Source organism: Budorcas taxicolor, chromosome X, assembly GCF_023091745.1.
Source record: "Budorcas taxicolor isolate Tak-1 chromosome X, Takin1.1, whole genome shotgun sequence".
NCBI lineage: Eukaryota > Metazoa > Chordata > Mammalia > Artiodactyla > Bovidae > Budorcas > Budorcas taxicolor.
In genome coordinates this window covers 92,014,046-92,039,486 of record NC_068935.1, presented here as the reverse complement: position 1 = coordinate 92,039,486, position 25,441 = coordinate 92,014,046, and the positions used below count along the sequence as shown (strand labels likewise).

Sequence of the window (25,441 nt, the reverse complement as noted above, 5' to 3'; positions counted from 1 at the left end):
GTTTAATCCAGAGACTGTCCTCAGGCAGGATACATTATTGTTAGATAATCCTACGGAATGTAGAGGAAAAAAAGTTTGTCCTTTCTTCCTCCTCGAAAATTCAAGACCCCTCTCTCCTTGGGGACCCCTAGACTTCTTATCAACCTGCCTAGGAAATCACTCTCTCATTTGGGAAACCTGGGTTCAATCCCTGGGTTAGGAAGATCCCCTGGAGAAGGGAAAGGCTACCCACTCCAGTATTCTGGCCTAGAAAATTCCATGGGCTGTTGGTCCATGGGGTCACAAAGAGTCAGATATGACTGAGTGACTTTCGCTTTCACTTTAAATATGTAATAATTCTGTATGTCAGTTATACCTCAATAAGACTGTTTAAAAAATGAGTAGATTAGCTCAATAGTTCTTAATTAGGAGTGTGCATCAGAACCTACTGGAAGCTAGTCTTGGAATATAGGCATTCCAGTCACGCTCAGGAGATTGTTTCAGCAAATCTGAGGTGAGGCACAGGTTTGTATATTTTGAAAATGCTTTCCAGGTGATTGTGATTTATATTCCTTATGAGAGCCATCAGATTTGTTAAAGATCACTAGTCCTTGACTTTATAGAGTTGAAATCACTTGGATGGTGGCATAATCAACTGCACACCAGCTAAAGGTAATGTGTTGTTGTAGAAAGAGCATGGGCTTTGGTGTCAGTCTGATCTGGGTTCCTGTTTCCCAGCTCTGTAGCCCTGAACATGCCACATCACTTCTCTGAGCCTCAGTTTCCTTACCAGAACCACAGGACTTAGAATGCCGACATAGTCAGGTTTTGATGATGAGAAGGAACATATCACAGTCAGCACTATGCCTGGTATAATGTAGATGGATGCTCAGTCAGTGACTGGTATGAGAGGTATATGCTGGAAGAAACTGTCACCAGGGGACAGCCCAAAACTGTACTCTCAGACCCATTTGGAGTTAATTGTAACTCTAGACATAAATATGTTGTGGTGCAAAGTAAGGTTTCCTTCCTTTGCCTGGATATCAAATAAATACAGACCTTGCTTTGTTATTTGCTTACCAGTGTCCCTCCATCTGCTGTGACTTAATATGTGACATGGCTCTCTACTGCAGCTAGAGCCTCTTTCCATAGCTTAGAGAAAGCTTAATGCATTGAAACTCCTGTCAGACTCCAGAAGAACTGCTGCTGCTGCTGCTAAGTCGCTTCAGTCGCGTCTGACTCTGTGCGACCCCATAAACACACAGCCCATCAGGCTCCCCCGTCCCTGGGATTCTCCACGCAAGAACACTGGAGTGGGTTGCCATTGCCTTTTCCACCAGAAGAACTACCATTCCTCTAAAACTTAAATTAAAAATTAAGTCAGTTGAGTTCAACAAAATTATCAAGGTCTATAGGCTCTGGAGACAAACTCCAGGCTTTATTCCTTCCAGCTGTGTGACCTTAGAGATGTAAGGTGGAGATAATAGTTATGGCCTCATTGGATTGTTTTGAGTATGAAATGAATTAATACATGTAAAGTAATTGGAACATTACTTAGCACATAGTATGTGTTCAGTATCTGTTAGTAATTATTATTCATACTGCAATGCATCAGATCTTATGTGGGAGCCAGGAATACAGAGATTATAAAGTTTCTGCAGTCAAGGAACTTAGTGTGGCAGAACCAGTACGCAGATCATTTTAGTATCCTTTATGTAGAGCAGTAGATGTGTGCACAAGAAGGGTACTTAACAGTCTGCCTCTATTACATTAAAAATAGTGCTCTCCAGGAAGAAGCCTGGTACAATGGGAAGTGTGCATTCTGGAGTCAGATCAGCTTGGATTTGAATCCTGTTTATACACCCTCATTATGCAACTTTGGGGGCAGCCAACCTCTCGCAGCTTTAGTTTTTCCATTTCTAAAATAGAGTGAAGTTTCTGACTTCTAACTGTTGGAAGTGCCCTATTTAGGTGCCCTGTGGGCCAAGGTGCTCCTAAGAGAGCAGGGATTTTTTAAAAAGAGTTAGATGAACTTAGATTCAGGCTCTAGTTATATGTTATTTAACCTTTCTATGTCTGTTTCCACTTGTATGTTTTTTCATCTATATCTGCCTTGTCCTTGGTTGTTCTGTTGATGAGATAATGTATATAAAGCACACACAGTATATAGAAGGTACTAAGCAATATATAATAGCTTTATTATCTTTCTAACAAAGTTCTCATCTATTATTATTTAAAGTAAAAACTTAAATACTATAAACCATGTTAATTTTTCTTTTAAAGAGCTTCAGGCCATAGTTCCATGGAGGGAGTCAAAAAACTGGTCATTTGAATGGACAAATGGATAATGCTGCCTGTGTTTACAGGAATATTTCAGTTTAGACTAAGAGAGGCTTTCTTTATTTTTAGAGTATTTTGTTCAGCCTTGTGTTGTGCTGTGCTTAGTTGTGTCTGACTCTTTGTGACACCATGGACTGTAGCCCTCCAGGCTCCTCTGTCCATGGGGATTCTCCAGGCAAGAATACTGGAGTGGGTTGCCATGCCCTGCTCCAGGGGATCTCCCCAACCCAGGGATCCAACCCAGGTCTCCTGCATTACAGGTAGATTCTTTACCATCTGAGCCACTGGGGAAGCCCAAGAATACAGAAGTGGGTAGCCTATCCCTTCTCCAGGGGAACTTCCAATCTAGGAATCAAACTGGTGTCTCCTGCATTGCAGGCAGATTTTTTACCAGCTGAGTTACCAGGGAAGCCCTGTTCAGTCTTATATAATCTTAAATTTCAACAAACTATAAAATTCAGTTTCTAGCCTTTCTGACTTTTAACCAAATATAGGTCAGCTTTTGTTGCATGACATGTTCTCTTTTTCCCTCCTAGGTCTTTCAGAGCCTTGAAGACCACCATTTGGAAGTGGTGGCTTTTTTCAGGGAAAATGGCTTCCATGGTCTTCTTGCCCACGACTCCGAGTATGCGCTCTACAATATTCCTTCTTACTATAGTTCCCATGCTCTGAAGCTTAGCTGGAATGGAAAGAACCTCACCACCAACCAGTTTCTGATGCAGGAGGTGGCCAAGCAGCTAGGCCTGAAGCGGATGAATTTTCCCATATTTGCTGCACTGCTAGGTAGGTGGTCCAAAGAACAGAGTGTAATGATCATATAAGTTTCCTCTTTCAGTGTTAAGAGATGAAAACCAGAGCAATGGTTATCACTGTTGGATTTATCTTCTGAAAATTTGCACGCCAAACACTGTGCTTTGGGGCTTCTTACTAGAAACTCAACATGTTTTATTATGAATTAATACAGGATATTCCAGAATATTATTTTGATTCTTGTAAAACTTTTTCTTTCATTACATTCTGTAAGTATTTTATGCAGAGTACCGTCTTAGGCCAAATATCTTATTAACCCTAGGCAACTTTGGTTTCCCACTCAGAGCATTAGCATTTCTTCCCCACTGTTTAACTTTAGATCAAGAACACAAATCATTCTGCATATTTTTCTTTTTGTTTCTCTTGTGCTAACATTTTATTATGAAAATTCCCCAAAGTACAGCAAAACTGCAAGAATTTGCTCTGGAAATCCTGTTTCTGCCACCTGTATTCTGCCAATAACATTTTACTAAACTTGCTTTATCGTATATCTGTCTTTATATCCATCTATCAGTTTTTCTTTAAAAAATGTATTTCAAAGTTACTGCAGACTGTTGATTATGTTTGAGTTGGTTTTCCTAGTACTGACAGCATGAAAGTTAATATCTTGTCTCAGGTGTGACCTCTGTTTATAATCCCAACGGATTTGAGCTTGGATAATCTAGTGGAGTCAGCACAAGTTTTGGAATTAGGCCTTGGACAAATCACTGAAGTTACACCTCCTGGTTTCAGTTTCCTCATCTGTGAAATGGAATAATAATACCTCACAGTGTTATTGAGAAGATTAAATGAAATAAGATATATAAAATGCCCAGCACTTAGTAGGCAGTCAGCAGATGGTGGCTATTATTATAAAAGGCAGCATAACCAGGTGACAGAAAATAGCATGTACTTTGGAGCCAGACAGTCCTAGATTCTTAGCCTGGTGTGGGCACTTATTAGATGTGGCACCTTGGGTAAAGTCAAGAGACTTACTCAAACCTGTTTTCCTATCTATAAAAATGGAGATAATATTACCATACACAGTTATTACAAAGATGATATATATAATGTATGTGATTCATAGTAGATAATCAAACATAGTTACTGTAGTTGTTAAATTAAGAACATAGATATGTATGAATTATTTGATTGGTTTTTTTCCCCAAAGTCCCTTCATGGCCTGGAGATTCTAAGAAAACATTTGTACAGTCAATAAATGACAGATATACTTTATAGGTAACCACATTCTCCCAGATGAGGACCTGGCTGCTTTTCACTGGAGCCTTTTGGGGCCAGAACATCCCCTTGCATCACTTAAGGTAATGTGCCCCATTTCCTGCCTGTGCATCCATGCCTAGAGGACATAACGTTTTGATTGAAATTTTAATAGAGTACATCTTTCATTAGGCTTAAATTATTTCAGATACTTAGAAAAAATTTATAATTATGGTCAATACTCTTGAAAAGGAGAAACTCGGTTTTCTACCTAATGTATAGGGAAAAATCTAGTTATCCCCCCCTGTGTCTTTCTTCCCTCTCTGTTCCTCTCTCTCACACTACTACCACTGTCACACAGAGTACTTCACTTTTGACACTTCTAGTCAGTAAACATGTGGGGAGTTTTTCCCACACCAAACAATTTTCTGTGATACCAGCTGGGTATCCTACAATTTAACTCAATTCTAACACTACTACCTGAAGATAGTGTCAGATTGCACAGGTTCAGGGCTCAATTCCAAGGACCGCCCCACCCCCCACACACTTTCAGATAGCAGTTGCAAGCCCAGGTTATCACCTGTGCGTCTTACTAACCAACTAGCTATAGTTTTGAGGTTCCAACGACTCCCTCCTCAGGTTCAATAAATTTGTTAAAGCACCTCATAGAACTCAGGGAAATACGTACTTACATGTATCAGTTTATCAAAGGGTATAATAAAGGATGCAGATGAACAGCCAGATGAAGAGATACATAGGATGAGGTCTGGGAGGACCCTGAGCACAGGAGTGCTCTTCAGTTCAGTTCAGTTCAGTCGCTCAGTTGTGTCCGACTCTTTGCAACCCCATGAATTGCAGCACGCCAGGCCTCCCTGTTCACCACCACCTCCTGGAGTTCACTCAGACTCACGTCCATCGAGTCAGTGATGCCATCCAGCCATCTCATCCGCGGTCGTCCCCTTCTTCTCCTGCCCCCAATCCCTCCCAGCATCAGAGTCTTTTCCAATGAGTCAACTCTTCTCATGAGGTGGCCAAAGTACTGAAGTTTCAGCTTTAGCATCATTCCTTCCAAAGAAATCCCAGGGCTGATCTCCTTCAGAATGGACTGGTTGGATCTCCTTGCAGTCCAAGGGACTCTCAAGGGTCTTCTTGAACACCACAGTTCAAAAGCATCAATTCTTTGGCGCTCAGTTTTCATTCCAATTCCAAAGAAAGGAAATGCAAAAGAACGCTCAAATTACTGCACAATTGCACTCATCTCACACACTAGTAAAGTAATGCTCAAAATTCTCCAAGCCAGGCTTCAGCAATACGTGAACCGTGAACTCCCTGATGTTCAAGCTGGATTTAGAAAAGGCAGAGGAACCAGAGATCAAATTGCCAACATCTGCTGGATCATGGAAAAAGCAAAAGAGTTCCTGAAAAACATCTATTTCTGGTTTATTGACTATGCCAAAGCCTTTGACTGTGTGGATCACAATAAACTGGAAAATTCTGAAAGAGATGGGAATACCAGACCACCTAACCTGCCTCTTGAGAAACCTATATGCAGGTCAGGAAGCAACAGTTAGAACTGGGCATGGAACAACAGACTGGTTTCAAATAGGAAAAGGAGTACGTCAAGGCTGTATATTGTCACCCTGCTTATTTAACTTCTATGCAGAGTACATCATGAGAAACACTGGACTGGAAGAAACACAAGCTGGAATCAAGATTGCCAGGAGAAATATCAATAACCTCAGATATGCAGAGGACACCACCCTTATGGCAGAAAGTAAAGAGGAACTAAAAAGCCTCTTGATGAAAGTGAAAGAGGAGAGCGAAAAAGTTGGCTTAAAGCTCAACATTCAGAAAACGAAGATCATGGCATCCAGTCCCATCACTTCATGGGAAATAGATTGGGAAACAGGGGAAACAGTGTCAGACTTTATTTTTGGGGGCTCCAGAATCACTGAAGATGGTGACTGCAGCCATGAAATTAAAAGATGCTTATTCCTTGGGAGAAAAGTTATGACCAACCTAGATAGTATATTCAAAAGCAAAGACATTACTTTGCTGACTAAGATCCGTCTAGTCAAGGCTATGGTTTTTTCCTGTGGAGTGCTCTTACCACCTAGGAAATTACAAAGATTTTAGCTGCTCTATGCCAGGAACTGCGGTCAGAGAACAATATATGTTTTCTATTATCTTACACCCTTATTATCTTAAGGATTCATACAAACCTATGAAGAAAAATATTAATACTAATACCGTAGTAAATGAAAAAATGAGCAAAGGAAAGAAGCAGACAATTCACAAAAGAGGAACTCCTGCTGCTGCTGCTAAGTCGCTTCAGTCGTGTCCGACTCTGTGCGACCCCAGAGATGGCAGCCCACCAGGCTCCCCTGTCCCTGAGATTCTCCAGGCAAGAACACTGGGGTGGGTTGCCATTTCCTTCTCCAATGCATGAAAGTGAAAAGTGAAAGTGAAGTCGTGTCTGACCCTCAGCAACCCCATGGACTGCAGCCTTCCAGGCTCGTTCGTCAATGGGATTTTCCAGGCAAGAGTACTGGAGGTGGGGTGCCATTGCCTTCTCCGCAAAAGAGGAACTAGAGTGGCCAATAATATGACTAGGTGTTAAACCTCACTAGTGATCAGAGATGCAAATTAAATGAGCAGTGTGATTTTTTTTTAACATAACAGTTTAGAAAATATTGAAAGATTAGTCTATCCACTCCTGTCAAGGCTGTGTTGAGACTGGTGCTGTCATAAACTTCTTGTGGTAGTGTAAGTTGGTGGTGGTATTATATTTCCCTAATCCTTTCACTCTCCTAGATGTCTGTCTATTTCACATCTTTCCTTCTCTCCTCAAGCCTCTAATTCTCCTTCCTTGCTCATTCTCAGCTCATGATCTGGCTTCATATTTCACTCAGAAAATTGAAGCAATGGGAGCAAAACTTCCACCAGGTCCCACCCTTTCAACTTCTCACCTGCATGCTCTGCTGCCTTGGATACCTGTCACTGTTCTATCTTAGGCCAACCCTTCTGCTCTTAATGAATCCATGCCTCCTTACTAACTTAAGGACATCACTTCAGAAGTTCTCCCCTCTTTCTCCCACATCATTTTCCCTCTCTTATTGGCCCTTTGCCATCAGATGCATAAGCATGCATCCATCAGAAAAAATAAAACCTGCTCTTGATTTCACTCCCTCCACCCAAGCTACTGCTCCATATTTCTTCTTCCCTTTTAGCAAACTCTTCTAGAGAGTTGCCTATGTTTTAGCTGTTTACTATCCCCTTTCCCTGTTCTCTCTTCAATTTGCTGTGCTGAAATTGTTTTCAACAGTCACCAGTGACTGTGATGTTAATAAATCTAATGGCTAACTCTCAGTTTTCATCTTGCTTGACTAATCAGCAGTATATGACCCACTTGCTTACTCTCTGAGAACATGTTATTCACTTGGCTTTAAGGAGCCTATTCTCTTGTAGTCCTACCTGCTTCATTGGCTGCTGCTTCTGTCTCCTTTGCTGTTTCCTTGTCTTATGTACTTAACTTTGGAGTGTTCCAGAGTTCTATCTTCAGTCCTTTCTCTCTTCTTTCCACACACACTGCCTTGGTGATTGATCTCATCTGGTGTCATGACTTTAAATACCATATGTCCATTAATGACTCCTAAATATGTCTCCAGCTTTGACCTCCCATTTGAACTCTAGCTCCCAATATCTAATGGCCTACCTAACTTGTCAAAGAAACACATCCAAATGGAAACTCCTGATCTTTCCCCTAAACCTGTTCCTTCCACAGCCTTCCCTAATTTTCATTAACAGCAACTTCATCCTTGCAGTTGCTCAGCGTGAAAGGCTTGGAGTCATCCTTGACTTCTCTCTTACTCCTGCTCCACCTCTCTTCTGGTCAGGAAATGCCATTAGTTCTTCCTTCAAAATATATCCAGTTCTCACCATTTTCACAGCTACTACCTTGGGCAAGCCATCATTCTTGCCTGGATTATTATACCACTTTACTAATTATTGGTCTTCTGCTTTCACTATTTCATGTCCCAAGACCTCTCACCCCCAGCCCCAAATCTATTCCCAGTACAACAGCCAGAGTCATTTTAAAAACTGACTCAAATCATGTCACTGCTCTTTTTTAAATTCTCTAATGGCTCTTCATACCACTCACCTAATCTCTGCCATGGCCTACAAAGCCCTACGCTGTCTGGCCCTCTTGTACAGCTCTGATCAAATTGCCAACATCCACTGGATCATCGAAAAAGCAAAAGAGTTCCGGAAAAACAACTAGTTCTGCTTTATTGACTATGCCAAAGCCTTTGACTGTATGGATCACAATAAACTGTGGAAAATTCTGAGAGAGATGGGAATACCAGACCACCTGACCTGCCTCTTGAGAAACCTGTATACAGGTCAGGAAGCAACAGTTAGAACTGGACATGGAACAACAGACTGGTTCCAAATAGGAAATGGAGTCCATCAAGGCTGTATATTGTCACCCTGCTTATTTAACTTATTTCCAGAGTACATCATGAGAAACGCTGGGCTGGAAGAAGCACAAGCTGGAATCAAGATTGCTGGGAGAACTATCAATAACCTCAGATATGCAGATGACATCACGTGTATGGCAGAAAGCAAAGAGACACTAAAGAACCTCTTGATGAAAGTGAAAGAGGAGAGTGAAAAAGCTGGCTTAAAACTCAACTGTCAAAAAACTAAGATCATGGCATCTGGTCCCATTACTTCATGGCTAATAGATGGGGAAACAATGGAAACATGACAGACTATTTTCTTGGGCTCCAAAATCACTGCAGATGGTGACTGCAGCAATGAAATGAACAGATGCTTGCTCCTTGGAAGAAAAATTATGACAAACCTAGACAGCATATTAGAAAGCAGAGACAGTACTTTGCCGACAAAGGTCCATCTAGTCAAAGCTATGATTTTTCCAGTAGCCATATGTGGATGTGAAAGTTGGACCATAAAGAAAGCTGAGTGCCAAAGAACTGATGCTTTTGAACTGTGGTGTTGGAGAAGACTCTTGAGAGTCCCTTGGACAGCAAGGAGATCAAACTAAAGGAAATCAGTCCTGAATGTTCATTGGAAGGACTGATGGTGAACCTGAAGCTCTAATACTTTGGCCACCTGATGCGAAGAGCTGTCTCATTTGAAAAGACACTGATGCTGGAAAAGATTGAAGGCAGGAGGAGAAGGGGATGACAGAGGATGCAATGGTTGGATGGCATCACTGACTTGATGGACATGAATTTGAGTAAGCTCCGGGAGTTGGTGATGGATAGGAAAGCCTGGCATGCTGCAGTCCATGGGGTCGCAAAAACACGACATGGGTTTGCAAGGACACGACTGAGCTACTGAAGTAAACTGAATTGAAAAGCTTTTAAGAAGTTGATAGCCTTTTGCTCAGCAATTATCATTCTAGGAAACATGTAATTAGATAATTGGAAGGTGGACAACAAGTCATACCTACATTTCACCATAACATTTAAAATTTTCAAGCATCACAAAAATAGAAAAGTAATATATAGTTCAGTTCAGTCGCTCAGTCGTGTCCGAACTCTTTGTGACCCCATGAATCGCAGCATGCCAGGCCTCCCTGTCCATCACCAACTCCCAGAGTTCACTCATATATAGTTACATATATATATATAGTTAGTTAGTTATATAGTCATATATAGTTAGCTGTCACTGTAACATCTTCCATAGCCAGTAATTGTTAACATGTGGCCATACTTGCTTGAGTTTTTGTTGTTGTTGTTGCTCTTACTCATATATTTTAAAACAGATGCCACTCCTTAAGTTATTTCACTCATGTTCTTTGATATGCATCTGTAAAACATATGAGCATTTTCTTACATAGGCACAATGCCATTGTTATTCCTAAGAAAATTAATGTTAATTTCTTGATATCATCTTAATATCCAATCCATTTTTAGATTTTCCTGCTTGTCTTACAAAAGCTTTTTTGTGGTTATTTCAAATCAGGATCCAAACATTATTCACACATTACAACATTACCTTTAATAGCAGAAGTTTGGAAACAGCTAAAATGTATCATGACAATTTATCATGATTAATTATGGTAGTGCCATAAAACAGTAATCTTTGGTGTGGGATTATGGCTGATATGTTTTTTTCTTTCTTTATCCTTTTCAGTCTTGATTCCACGTGTTCTGTACTGAAAATTAGGGGGAAATTAATTTAAAGAAAAGATGATAACTATCTCTCAGTGGATTTACTGAATTTGAATTCTGTATCTCACTCCTGTCTCACCCTTTTTCTTAATGATCCATCTTAGATATCAATGTGCTTTGCTTATCTTACTTCTTCTAGGTCAGAGCTCATCAGCTGGTTCTTCCTCCCTGTGATGTGGTAATCAAAGCTGTTTCTGAGTATGTTAGTTCCATCAAAGACCCCTCAAACCTGGATGTAGTTGGGAAGGATGTTTTCAAACAGTCTCAGGTAAGCTAGCCTTCACCTTCCTAAGAATGGCCTGTTTTCTTGCTTCACAAGTACCACCAGGAGATTTGATCATTTTTGTGCTGCCTGCCTTCTCTCCTCCTAGGTGTTTATCTTCTCCCTTCTTACAGACTAGAGCCCCAAAGTTTCTTTTAGAAAACATCACTAGGCCTGGATTTAAAGGATTTTTTTTTACCTTTTTTCTACTGATTATTAAAGTTATATGAACTCATTCTACAGAATTTAGAAAATGTCACTTATACTCTTATTACCCAAAAACAACTTGCCATAGTTATCACTCTGGCATATATCCCTCTCTTTTTTTTTCAGTGTATATTTTAATATAAAGGAGGCCTTGCTTATTGGAGGAAAATGAGTGCTGAAAAAGGCTACTTAAGTACGTCCATATGAAACAACAGTGTTTTATTATTAATAGTGAAAAAAGGGCTCACCTGGGATTTTATCTTATGAAATGAAACTAAAAGTTAGGAAAATAAGTTAGTTTTATTTTTGACAATTTCATTTATACTTATCCTCTGGGCTTTTCAGTTCTATTTTAAATTTAAAAGTCAGTAAAACTGACTTGTATGGTTATATGGATTTTTAAAACATGTATAGATTTGTGTAGCCAGTATCACAATCAGGATCAGAACAGTTGAACCTTCCCTGAAATTTCTCATGCTGTCCCTTCATAATTACACCCGAACTCATCCCTAATCCCTGGAAACTACTGGTCTATTCTCTGTCATACTTATATCTTTTAGAGAATACCATGTGAATGGAATCATAGAGTATGTAACCTTTTAAGAATGGCATTTTTCATTCAAAGTAATGCCTTTGAGATTGTTTTAAGTTGTTGAATGTTGCATCTATGGATAATTCGTCCCTTTTTATTGCCATAGTATATATTGTGTTACTCTATGTCATTTTCTTTATGCTTTCACCCCTAGAGAATATTTCAGTTGTTTCCAATTTTCAGTGGTTCAAATACAGCTTCTATAAGCATTTCTGTGCAGGTTTTTGTATGAATATGTTTTAATTTCCCTACTGTAATACCTAGCAATGGAAATTCTGGGTCATATGGTAAGTGTATGTTTAACTTAAACTGTTTTTTTCTCTTTTTTAATTTATTTATTTTAATTAGAGACTGATTACATTACAGTATTGTAGTGGTTTTTGCGATACATTGACATGAATCAGTGATCAGTGTACATCTGTTCCCCATCCTGAACCCCGCCCCCCACCTCCCTCCCCATCCCATCCCTCTGAGTCATCCCAGTGCACCAGCCCTGAGCACCCTATCTCATGCATCAAACCTGGACTGGTGATCTGTTTCACATATGATAATATACATATTTCAATGCTATTCTCTCAAATCATCCCGCCCTCACCTTCTCCCACAGAATGCAAAAGACTATTCTATACATCTATGTCTCTTTTGCTGTCTCGCATATAGGGTCATCATTGCCATCTTTCTAAATTCTATATATATGCATTAATATACTGTAGTGGTGTTTTTCTTTCTGACTTACTTCAACCTGTATAATAGGCTCCAGTTTCATCCACCTCATTAGAACTGATTCAAATGTATTCTTTTTAACAGCTGAGTAATATTCCATTGTGTATATGTACCACAGCTTTCTTATCCATTCGTCTGCCGATGGACATCTAGGTTGCTTCCATGTCCTGGCTATTATAAACAGTGCTGCGATGAACATTGGGGTACACGAGTCTCTTTCAATTCTGGTTTCCTCAGTGTGTATGCCCAGTAGTGGGAGGATTGCTGAGTCATATGGCAGTCTATTTCCAGTTTTTAAAGGAATTTCCACACTGTTCTCCATAGTGGCTGTACTAGTTTGCATTCCCACCACCAGTGTAAGAGGGTTCCCTTTTCTCCACACCCTCTCCAGCATATATTGTTTGTAGATTTTAGGATAGCAGCCATTCTGACCAGTGTGAGATGGCACCACATTGTGGTTTTGATTTGCATTTCTCTGATAATGAGTGATGTTGAGCATCTTTTGATGTGTTTGTTAGCCATCTGTATGTCTTCTTTGGAGAAATGTCTGTTTAGTTCTTTGGCCCATTTTTTGATTGGGTCGTTTATTTTTCTGGAATTGAGCTGCAGGAGCTCCTTGTATATTTTTTAGATTAATTCTTTGTCAGTTGCTTCGTTTGCTATTATTTTCTCCCATTCCAAAGGCTGTCTTTTCACCTTGCTTATAGTTTCCTTCATTGTGCAAAAGCTTTTATGTTGAATTAGGTCCCATTTGTCTATTTTTGCTTTTATTTCCAGTATTCTGGGAGGTGGGTCATAGAGGATCCTGCTGTGATTTTTGTCAGAGTGTTTTGCCTGTTGTCCTCTAGGAGTTTTATAGTTTCTGGTCTTACATTTAGATCTTTAATGCATTTTGAGTTTATTTTTGTGTATGGTGTTAAAAAGTGTTCTAGTTTCATTCTTTTACAAGTGGTTGACCAGTTTTCCAACCACCACTTGTTAAAGATTGTCTTTTCTCCATTGTATATGCTTGCCTCCTTTGTCGAAGATAAGTTGTCCATAGGTGCATGGATTTATCTCTGGGCTTTATTTTTTTATTCTTCCCTTGAGAACCCCATGAACAGTAGGAACACTATGAAAATGCAAGAAGATAGGACACTGAAAGATGAACTCCCCAGGTCAGTAGGTGCCCAATATGCTACTGGAAGTCAGTGGGGAAATAACTCCAGAAAGAATGAAGAAATGGAGTCAAAGCAAAAACAAAACCCAGTTGTGGATGTGACTGGTGATGGAAGTAAAGTCCAATGCTGTAAAGAGCAATATTGAATAGAAACCTAGAATGTTAGATCCATGAAACAAGGCAAATTGGAAGTGGTCTAACAGGAGATGGCAAGAGTGAATGTCTACATTTTAGGAATCAGCGAATTAAAATGGACTGGAATGGGTGAATTTAACTCAGATGACCATTATAGCTACTACTATGGGCAAGAATCCCTTAGAAGAAATGGAGTAGCCATCATGGTCAACAAAAGAGTTCAAAATGCAGTACTTGGATGCAATCTCAAAAATGACAGAATGATCTCTGTTCATTTCCAAGGCAAACCGTTCAATATGACAGTAATCCAAGTCTATGCCCTGACCAGTAATGCTGAAGAAGCTGAAGTTGAACGGTTCTGTGAAGACCTACAAGACCTTCTAGAACTAACACCCAAAAAAGATGTCCTTTTCATTATAGGGGACTGGACTACAAAAGGAGGAAGTCAAGAAATACCTGGAAAACAGGCAAATTTGACCTTGGAGTACAGAATGAAGCAGGGCAAAGGCTAACAGAGTTTGGCCAAGGGAACACACTGGTCATAGCAAACACTCTCTTCCAACAACACAAGAGAAGACTCTGCACATGGATATCACCAGATGGTCAATACTGAAATCAGATGGATTATATTCTTTGCAGCCAAAGATGGAGAAGTTCTATACAGTCAGCAAAAAGAAGACTGGGAACAGACTGTGGCTCAGATCATGAATTCCTTATTGCCAAATTCAAACTTAAATTGAAGAAAGTAGAGAATACCACTAGACCATTCAGGTATCAGTTCAGTTCAGTTCAGTCGCTCAGTCATGTCCAACTCTTTGCGACCCCATGAATTGCAGCACACCAGGCATCCCTATCCATCACCAACTCCCGAAGTTCACTCAAGCTCATGTCCATCAAGTCAGTGATGCAATCCAGCCATCTCATCCTTTGTCGTCCCGTTCTCCTTCTGCCCTTAACCTTTCCCAGCATCTGGGTCTTTTCAAATGAGTTAGTTTTCCACATCAGGTGGCCAAAGTATTGGAGTTTCAGCCTCAGCATCAGTCCTTCCAATGAACACCCACGACTGATCACCTTTAGAATGGACTGGTTGGATCTCCTTGCAGTCCAAGGGACTCTCAAGAATCTTCTCCAACACCACAATTCAAAAGCATCAATTCTTTGGTGCTCAGCTTTCTTCACAGTCCAACTCTCACATCCATACATGACTACTGGAAAAACCATAGCCTTGACTAGATGGACCTTAGTTGGCAAAGTAATGTCTTTGCTTATTAATATGCTATGCTATCTAGATTGATCATAACTTTCCTTAGAAGGAATAAGCATCTTTTAATTTCATGGCTGTAATCACCATCTGCAGTTTTTTTGGAGCCCCCCCAAAATAAAGTCTGACACTGTTTCCCCATCTATTTCCCTTGAAGTGATGGGACCAGATGCCATGATCTTCGTTTTCTGAATGTTGAGCTTTAAGCCATCTTTTTCACTCTCCTCTTTCACTTTCATCAAGAGGCTTTTTAGTTCTTCTTCACTTTCTGCCATAAGGGTAGTGTCATCTGCATATCTGAGCTTATTGATATTTCTCCCAGCAATCTTGATTCCAGCTTGTGCTTCTTCCAGCCCACCATTTCTCATTATGTACTCTGGAAATAAGTTAAATAAGCAGGGTGACAATATACAGCCTTGACGTACTCCTTTTCCTATTTGGAACCAGTCTGTTGTTCCATGTCCAGTTCTAACTGTTGCTTCCTGACCTGCATATAGGTTTCTCAAGAGGCAGGTCAGGTGGTCTGGTATTCCCATCTCTTTCAGTAATCCCTTAGAACAATACAGTGGAAGTTACAAATGTATATGCAAGAGATTCTTTCTGATAGACCGAGTGCCTGAAGAACTATGGACAGAGATTCATGACGTTGTATAGGAGGCTGTGATCAAGGCCATCCCCAAGAAAAAGAAATGCAAACCAGCAAATGGTTGTCTGAGGAGGCCTTACAAATAGCAAAATGCAAAAGAGAAAAGGAAAGATATGCCCATCTGAATGCAGAGTTCCACAGAATAACAAGGAGAGATAAGAAAGCCTTCCTCAGTGATCGATGCAAAGAAATAGTGGGAAACAATGGAATAGGAAAGACTAGAGGTCTCTTCTTAAAAATTAGACATACCAAGGGAACATTTCATGCAAAGATGGGCACAATAAAGGACATAAATGGTTTGGACCTAACAGAAGCAGAAAGTATTAAGAAGAGGTGGCGAGAATACACAGAAGAACTATACAGAAAAAATCTTCATGATCCAGATAATCACGATGCTGTGATCACTCACCTATAGCCAGACATCCTGGAATGCAAAGTCAAGTGGGCCTTAGGAAGCATCGCTACAAACAGAGCTGGTGGAGGTGATGGAATTCCAGTTGAGCTGTTTCAAATCCTAAAAGATGATGCTGTGAAAGTGCTGTACTCAATATGCCAGCAAATTTGGAAAGCTCCACAGTGGCCATAGGACTTGAAAACATCAGTTTTCATTCCAGTCCCAAAGAAAGGCAATGCCAAAGAATGCTCAGACTGCTGTACAATTGCACTCATCTCACACGCTAGTAAAGTAATGCTCCAAATTCTCCAAGCCAGACCTTAACAGCACATGAACTGTGAACTTCCAGATGTTCAACAAAAGTCAGAGGAACCAGAGGTCAGATTGCCAACATCCTTTGGATCATCAAAAAAGCAAGAGAGTTCCAGAAAAACATCTACTTCTGCTTTATTGACTATGCCAAAGCCTTTGACTGTGTGGATCACAACAAACTGTGGAAAATTCCTAAAGGGATGGGAATACCAGACCACCTGACCTGCCTCCTGAGAAATCTGTGCAGGTCAAGATGCCTCAGTTAGAACTGGACATGGAACAACAGACTGGTTCCAAATCAGGAAAGGAGTATGTCAAGGCTGTATATTGTCACCCTGCTTATTTAACTTATATGCAGGGCACATCATGAAGAACGTTGGGCTGGATGAAGCACAAGCTGTAATCAAGATTACCAACAGAAATATCAATAGCCTCAGATATGCAGATAACACCACCCTTACGGCAAAAAGTGAAGAAGAACTAAAGTGCCTCTTGATGGAAGTGAAAGAAGAGAGTGAAAAAGTTGGCTTTAAACTCAACATTCAGAACACTTAAGATCGTGGCATCTGTTCCCATCACTTCATGGCAAATGGAGAAACAGTGGATACAGTGACAGACTTTATTTTGTGGGGCTCCAAAATCACCACAGATGGTGACTGCAGCCATTAAATTAGAAGACACTAGCTCCTTGGAAGAAAAGTCATGACCAACCTAGACAGCATATTAAAAAGCAGAGACATGCCTTTGTCAGCAAAGGTCCATGTATTCAAAACTATGGTTTTTCCAGTGATCATGTATGGATGTGAAAGTTGCAGTATAAAGAAAGCTGAGCGCCAAAGAATTGATGCTTTTGAACTGTGGTACTGGAGAAGACTCTCGAGAGTCTCTTGGACTGCAAGGAGATCCAGCCAGTCCATCCTAAAGGAAATCAGTCCTGAATATTCTTTGGAAGGCCTGATGCTGAACCTCTGATACTTTAGCCACCTGATGAGGCAAACTGACTCATTGGAAAAGACTCTGATGCTGAGAAAGATTGAAGGTGGGAGGAGAAAGGGACGACAGAGGATGAGATGGTTGTATGGCATCACCGACTCAGTGGACATGAGTTTGAGCAAGCTCCGGGAGATGGTGAAAGAGAGAGGAGCCTAGCGTTCTGCAGTCCATGGGGTCGCAGAAAGTTGGTCGTGACTGAATAACTGAACAACAGATAAAAAATTTTTATATGAATGAAGAATAAGTATTGCAAACAAAATTTTCTGATAGCTCTCATACCCACTAGGACACGTGTAACTTTCTAGCACAGTTTAAGTGCAGTGTTTGTTTTAATAAAAAGCATACTTGGGTTATATTTTCTTAAAAGATTTACATTCTTTTGATATTCAAATCATTCTTTTTTCAAGTGCATTTCCTGCCATGATCTTTCATAATTCTTTCTTACATCATTGTTGAAAACTAACTGTAACAGATCCTCATTGGTCTGTGGCTTCTAGCATAATGTGAGGCATCTTCCATCGTGTCTCTTTACTTTGGGAAATCCTGACTTTATGACAGATTTACCCAGTCACTTTGTTAATTTGCATTGCACTTTCAGCTGTTTGCGTCTTCCCTGGTGGCTTAGAGGTTAAATCGTCTGCCTGCAGTGCAGGAGACCTGGGTTCAATCCCTGGGTCGGGAAGATTCCCCTGGAGAAGGAAATGGCAACCCATTCCAGTATTCTTGCCTGGAGAATCCCATGGGCTACAGTCCATGGGGTCGCCAAGAGTTGGACACGACTGAGCGACTTCACTTCAGCTGTTTGCATGAGACAATTAGGAAGGGATTGACCCACAAAACAAGAAATTGCCATGTTCGTTAGAGAGAGATCCTAGTATTTATTAAGCAGGGAATACTGTTTAAATGGAGAATACGTTTTCCTGCTGATTTTTTATTGTGATAAAAATGCATATAAAATTTACCATCTTAAACGTTGTAAATATATGTTCAGTGGTATTAATACATTCATAATATTGTGTAACCATCACCATCATTCATCCCTATAATTCTTATTATCTTGTAAAACTGATAATCTACAACCATTAAAAGATAAGTCCCCATTCTCTCCTCCCTCTCAGCCTATTCTACTTTTGATCTCTGATTTTGACTACTTTACGTACTTCATATAAGTGGAATTATACTATATATAGGAAATTCCCAGTGGCTTAGCAGTAAAGAATCTGCCTTCAGTGCAATAGGATCAAGAGACACAGCTTCAATCCCTGGGCGAGGAAGATCCCCTGGAGAAGGGAATGGCAACCCACTCCAGTATTCTTGCCTGGATGGACAGAGGAGCCTGATGGGGCTACAGTCCATGGGGTTGCAAATAGTCGGACATGACTGAGTGTGCTTGCATATGCATTTGTATTTGCAATGGGCTTATTTCACTTAGGATAATGTACTTAAGGTTTTTCCATGTTGTAGGATATATCAGAATATCCTTCCTTTTTAACATTGAATAATATTCTGTTGTCCCTTTCATGAATCACAGCCTTGTAATGGCAGAGGGGCTTGTGTAACTCAGTGAAGCTGTGAGCCTTGCTGTGCACAGCCACCCAAGATTGACGTGTTCCACTGGATGAGGAAATGTCCACCCACTCCAGTATTCGTGCTTGGAGAACTCCATGAACAATATGAAAAGACAAAAAGATCTGACACCAGAAGATGATGGTCATAGCAAACATCCTTTTCCAGCAACCCAAGAGACAACTCTGCATGTGGACATCACCAGGTGGTCAAAACCAAAATCAGACTGATTATGTTCTTTGCAGCTAAAGATGGAGAAAGTCTATACAGTCAGCAAAAACAAAACCTGGAAATGACTGTGGCTCAGATCATGAGCTCCTTATTGCAAAATTCAGACTTAAATTCAAGAGAGTAGGGAAAACCACTAGGCCCATTCAGGTATGACCTAAATCAAATTCCTTATACAGTGGAGGTGATGAATAGATTCAAGGGATTAAATCTGGTAGACAGAATGCCTGAAGAACTATGGATGGAGGTTCATAATGTTTCACAGGAGTCAGTGACCAAAAACATCTCAAAGAAAAGGAAATGGAAGAAGGCAAAGTGGTTGTCTGAGGAGACTTTATAAATACCTGAGGAAAGAAGTGATGTGATAGGCAAGGGAGAAAGGGAAAGATATATCCATCTGAATGCAGAGCTCCAGAGAATAGCAGGGAGAGATAAGACCTTCTTAAATGAACAATGCAAAGAAATAGAGGAAAACAACAGAATAGGAAAGACTAGAGATCTCTTCAAGAAAATTGGAGGTATTGAGGGAATATTTCATGCAAGGATGGCCATGATAAAGGACAGAAACGGCAAGGACTTAACAGATTAAGAAGAGGTGGAAAGAATACACAAAACAACTATACAAAAAAAGGTCTTAATGACCTGGATAATCACGATGGTGTGGTCACTCACCTAGAACCAGACATCCTGGAATATGAAGTCAAGTAGACTTTCGGAAGCATTGTGAACAAAGCTAGTGGAGGTGACGAAATTCCAGCTAAGCTGTTTAAAATCATAAAAGATGATGCTGTTTAAAGTGCTGCACTCAATGTGCCAGCAAATTTGGAAAACTCAGCTGTGCCCATAGGACTGGAAATGTCAGTTTCATTCCAATCCCAAAGAAAGGCAATGCCAAAGAGTATTCAAACTACCATACAGTCATGCTCATTTCACATGCTAGCAAGGTAATACTTAAAATCCTTCAAGCTAGCCTGGAAAATCCCATGGACGGAGGAGCCTGGTAGGCTGCAGTCCATGGGGTTGTGAGGAGTCGGGCACGACTGAGCGACTTCACTTTCACTTTTCACTTTCCTACATTGGAGAAGGAAATGGCAACCCATTCCAGGGTTCTTGCCTGGAGAATCCCAGGGACGGAGGAGCCTGGTGGGCTTCCTTCTATGGGGTCGCACAGAGTCGGACACAACTGACGCGACTTAGCAGCAGCAGTAGCAGGCTTCAACAGTACAGGAACCAATAAATTCCACATGTATAAGCTGGGTTTCGAAGAGGGAGAGGAACCAGAGATCAAATTGCCAACATTCATTGGATCATGGAGAGAGCAAAGAAGTTCCAGAAAAAAAAATCTACTTCCTCTTCACTGACTATGCTAAAGCCTTTGACTGTGTAGATCACAACAAACTGGAAAATTCTTAAAGAGATGAAAGTACCAGATGACCTTACCTGTCTCCTGAAAAATTTGTATGCAGGTAAGAGACACGGGTTCGATCGCTGGGTAGGGAAGATCCCCTGGAGGAGGAAATGGCACCCACTCCAATGTTCTTGCCTGAAAAATCTCATGGACAGAGGAGCCTGGCAGGCTACAGCCAGTTCAAAGGGTCGCAAAGAGTTGGACCTGACTGAGCGACTAAGAAAGCAAGAAGCAACAGTTAGAAACAGACATGGAACAACTGACTGGTTCAAAATTGGGAAAGGAGTACAACAAGGCTATATATTGTCACTCTGCTTATTTAATTATATGCAGAGTGCATCATGCAAAATGTGGGCTGGATGAATCATAAGCTGGAACCAAAATTGCTGGGAGAAATATCAATAACCTCAGATATACAGATGATACAACTACAGTGGCAGAAGGTGAAGAGGAACTGAAGAAGCTCTTGATGAGGGTGAAAGAGGAGAGTGAAAAAACTGTCTTGAAACTCAGCATTAAAGAACTAAGATCATGGTATCTGGTCCCATCACTTCATGGCAAATATAAGGGGGAAAAGTGGAAGCAGTGACAGATTTTATTTTCTTGGGCTCCAAAATCACTATGGATAGTGATTGCAGCCATGAAATTAAAAGATGCTTGCTCCTTGGAAGCAAAGGAAGCTTGCTCCTAGACAGCAAATTAAAAAGCAGAGACATCACTTTGTAGACAAAGGTCTGTATAGTCAAAGCTATGTTTCCAGTAGTCATATACGGATGTGAGAGTTGGACCACAAATAAAGCTGAGTACTGAAGAATTGATGCTTTTGAATCGTGGTGTTGGAGAATACTCTTGAGAGTTCCTTGGACTGCAAGGAGATCAAACCTGTCAATCCGAAAGGAAATCAACCCTGATTATTCATTGGAAGGAGTGTTACTGAAACCTGATGCAAACTGATGCAAAGAGACGACTCATTGGAAAAGACCCTGCTGCTGGAAAAGATTGAAGGCAAAAGGAGACGAAGGTGGCAGAGGATGAGATGGTTAGATAGCATCAGCAACTCAGTGGACATGAATTTGAGCAAACTCACGGAGATAGTATAGGACAGAGGAACCTGGCATGCTGCAGTCCATGGGATTGCAGACTCAGACATGACTTAGAGACTCAACAACAACAATATTCCATTGTTTGTAAATGAGGAAAAATTTTGTACATATTCAGTTGAGTGTTGAATATTTTTAATGTAGCTTTTGCTTGCCTTTGTAGCTTAATGACAAGAATCCCCCTTTGACTAAACAAAACAAAATTGTTTAATAGTGACTTTGCTTCTAATTCCATCCTAAATGTTTTATAGTATTTCCTAGTCCTCTTTATATTTTTGATGTGGTAGTCAGCTCAGTGTAGTCACCTTTAACTTGCTTTTTCCACTTAACATTATGTCTTAAACCATTCTTCATTGTTGCTATATAATTTTCATGAATATTTTAAACAGTTATAGAATTATCAGAACTCTTTTAAACAAACATACAAAATCTGCTAAGTAACAGCATCAAATTATGAATTTCTACTCTGCTACTTGTGTCCTCTGTGGATCTATTAATGAAAAGGTTAGGGGCTTCCACGGTGGTCCAGTGATTAAGAATACACCTGCTAACACAGGGGACATGGGTTCAATCCCTGGTCCAGGAAGATTCCACATACCACAGGGCAACTAAGCCCATGTGCCACAACTACTGAAACCTTTGCACCCTAGAGCCTGTGCTCTGCAACAAGATTAGTCACCACAATGAGAAACTTGCACTCCACAACTAGAGAATATCCGTGCAGCAATGAAGACCAGTGCAGCCAAAAAAAATAATTAAAAAATAAATATGTAAAACAAAAAGAAAATGGTAGGGCTTAATTAAATATGATCATATGTAAAATATTGATTAAACTTCTATGTTTACTAACTTCCCATGTTAGCAGAATGTAAATATGAATAAACCATTCTTTGTCCTCATAGAACATGAGGTTAATGGGGAAGGTTGAAGCAAATAAATAAGTAGAACAAAGGAAAAAACAATAAAGTTTTCATAGAATGAAAGATTTCATAGAATTGGTGCCCCTTGAAGGAAAAGTTAATGTTTAGCTTTCGGGAAACAGAGCAGGGTGGGACAGTGAGGGAAGTACATGTAATTCAGTATTTCAGGGTATTGGGTCATAGATGTATACTTACTGACACATAATAATTTATAAAACATACTGTTAAGTGCAAAAGGCAATTTGAAAAACAATATACAATTCCACTTATGTGGAAAAAAAAACAAAACTGTATTTATGTACATATATGTGTGTATGTATAACCAGCAAAAGTTATGACAGGACACATACCAAACTGGTTACATTGGTCACTTTGGGGAAGGGATGAGGGTACAGAGGTAGAAATATTAAGGGAAGTTCTGTGTATGGCTTGTGTATCTAAAGTGAGGCTAGATGACCTGGATATGTTAATATCTGTATTTGTGTCCCTGGTGGTTTAGTCGCTTAGTCATCTCCAACTCTTTGCAACCCCATGGACTGTAGCCCACCAGGCTTCTCTGTTACTTAGCACACATGCATTGATGATGAGAGTATAACTTGAGACATCTGCTTCTGAAAGAGGTTTATATCATGTGTCAACAGTCTATGAAAATGACTATATCCTTTGACCTAGTAATTCCACTTCTAAAAATATCTCCTATGAAATGACCCAAGAAACATGTAAAAATATGCTTATTTGAACATTATTTATAATTAGAAATGACTTTAATATCTTACATTCTATTTGATGAAATATTAAAAGGTCATAAATTATATTCAAGAGGATTTTAAAATTACATTGGAAAACCCCCTTCTCAATCATCCCCAACCCCACAGAGATTAGTGGTATTTTCTATTGCCATAAGTAAGTTTCACTTCTGTGCATGTGTGCTAAGTCGCGTCAGTAGTGTCTGACTCTGTGCGACCCTGTGGACTATAGCCTGCCAGGCTCCTCTGTCCATTAGATTCTCCAGGCAAGAATACTGGAGTGGGTTACCATGCCCTCCTCCAGGAGATCTTCCCGACCAAGGGATGGAACCCAGGTCTCTTATGTTTCCTGCATTGGCAGGCAAGTTCTTTATCACTTATCCCACCTGGGAAGCCCAAATTTCACTTCTACTTGGACTTTCAGTTCAGTAAATTCAGTCACTCAGTCATTTCCGACTCTTTGCAACCCTATGTACTATAGCACGCCAGGCCTCCCTGTCCACTGCCAACTCCCAGAGTTTACTCAAAGTCATGCCCATTGAGTCGGTGATGCCATCCAACCATTGCATCCTCTGTCATCCCCTTTTCCTCCTGCCTTCAATCTTTCCCACCATCAGGGTCTTTTCCAGTGAGTCAGCTCTTCACATCAGGTGGCCAAAGTATTGGAGTTTCATCTTCAACATCAGTCCTTCCAATGAACACTCAGGGCTGATCTCCTTTAGGATGGACTGGTTGGATCTCCTTGCAGTCCAAGGGACTCTCAAGAGTCTTCTCCAACACCACAGTTTAAAAGCATCAATTCTTCAGTGCTCAGCTTTCTTTATAGTCCAACTGTCACATCCATACATGACCACTGGAAAAACCATAGCTTTGACTAGACAGACCTTTGTTGGCAAAGTAATGTCTCTGCTTTATAATATGCCATCTAGGCTGATCATAACTTTTCTTCCAAAGAGCAAGCGTCCTTTAATGTCATGGCTGTAGTCACCATCTGTGGTGATTTGGGAGCCCAAGAAAATAAAGTCTATTACTGTTTCCACCGTTTCCCCATCTATTTCCCATGAAGTGATGGGACCAGATGCCATGATCTTAGTTTTCTGAATGTTGAGTTTCAAGCCAACCTTTTCACTCTCCTCTTTCACTTTCATCAAGAGGATCTTTAGTTCTTCTTCACTTTCTGCCATAAGGGTGGTGTTATCTGCATATCTGAGGTTATTGATATTTCTCCCAATTTCTCTGATTAATTCCAGCTTGTGCTTCTTCCAGCCCAGCGTTTCTCATGATGTACTCTGCATTTAAGTTAAATAAGCAGGGTGACAATATACAGCCTTGACATATTCCTTTTCCTATTTGGAACCAGTCTGTTGTTCCATGTCCAGTTCTAACTATTGCTTCCTGACCTGCATACAGATTTCTCAAGAGGCAGGTCAGGTGGTCTGGTATTCCCATCACTTGAAGAATTTTCCAGAGTTTGATGTGGTCCACACAATCAAAGGCTTTGTCATAGTCAATAAAGCAGAAGTTGATATTTTTCTGGAACTCTCTTGCTTTTTCGATGATCCAACAGATGTTGTCAATTTGATCTCTGCTTCCTCTGCCTTTTCTAAATCCAGCTTGAACATCTAGAAGTTCATGGTTCATGTACTATTAAAGCCTGGCTTGGAGAATTTTGAGCGTTACTTTACTAGCGTATGAGATGAGTGCACTTGTGCATATGTACTCTTTTGTCTGTTTCTCCTTTCACTCATTATTGTCTGAGATTAGTCCATATTGTTGCATGTATCAGTCCTTTGTTCTTTATTACTGTACAGTTTTTTTTATCATATGTATATATCATAATTTATCCATTCTTCTGTTAATAGAATTATTTCTAGTTTGGTGCTATTAAATAAAGCTATTGTTAGAATTCTTGTTTATATTTTTGGTGGACATATGTACTTATTTTTCCTGGATAAGTACTTAAAAGTAGGATTGCTGTGCCATATGGCAAATATATGTTTAGCATAATAAGAAACTCCCAAACTGTTTTCTCACCTCTACCAATGTATATTCCTACAAGCAGTGTATTGGACTTCAAGTCACTCCATATCCTTGCCAGGTCTAGATATTTATAATCTTAAATTTTAACCCTTCTGGATGATATATAGTGATTTTACATTATGGATTTTCCGTATGTTTAAGTGGTTTTGGTTGTAATATTCATACCTTTTGAACCAGTAATTCCACTTTGGGGACATTTTCCTAAGGACATAATTTGAAA

The 25,441-nt window shown here is 40.1% G+C and overlaps 1 protein-coding gene across 1 annotated transcript in view; it reads left to right on the top strand.

Annotated features, from left to right (window-relative positions):
* Nucleotides 1–25,441, top strand: part of FAM120C (family with sequence similarity 120C) — a 144,008-nt gene that overhangs the window by 50,977 nt on the left and 67,590 nt on the right. Inside the window, exons 2-4 of the mRNA XM_052663185.1 lie at nt 2,856–3,102; nt 4,348–4,430; nt 10,669–10,797. Coding sequence (XP_052519145.1) covers nt 2,856–3,102; nt 4,348–4,430; nt 10,669–10,797 — 459 coding nt within the window. The remainder of the gene's footprint in view (nt 1–2,855; nt 3,103–4,347; nt 4,431–10,668; nt 10,798–25,441) is intronic.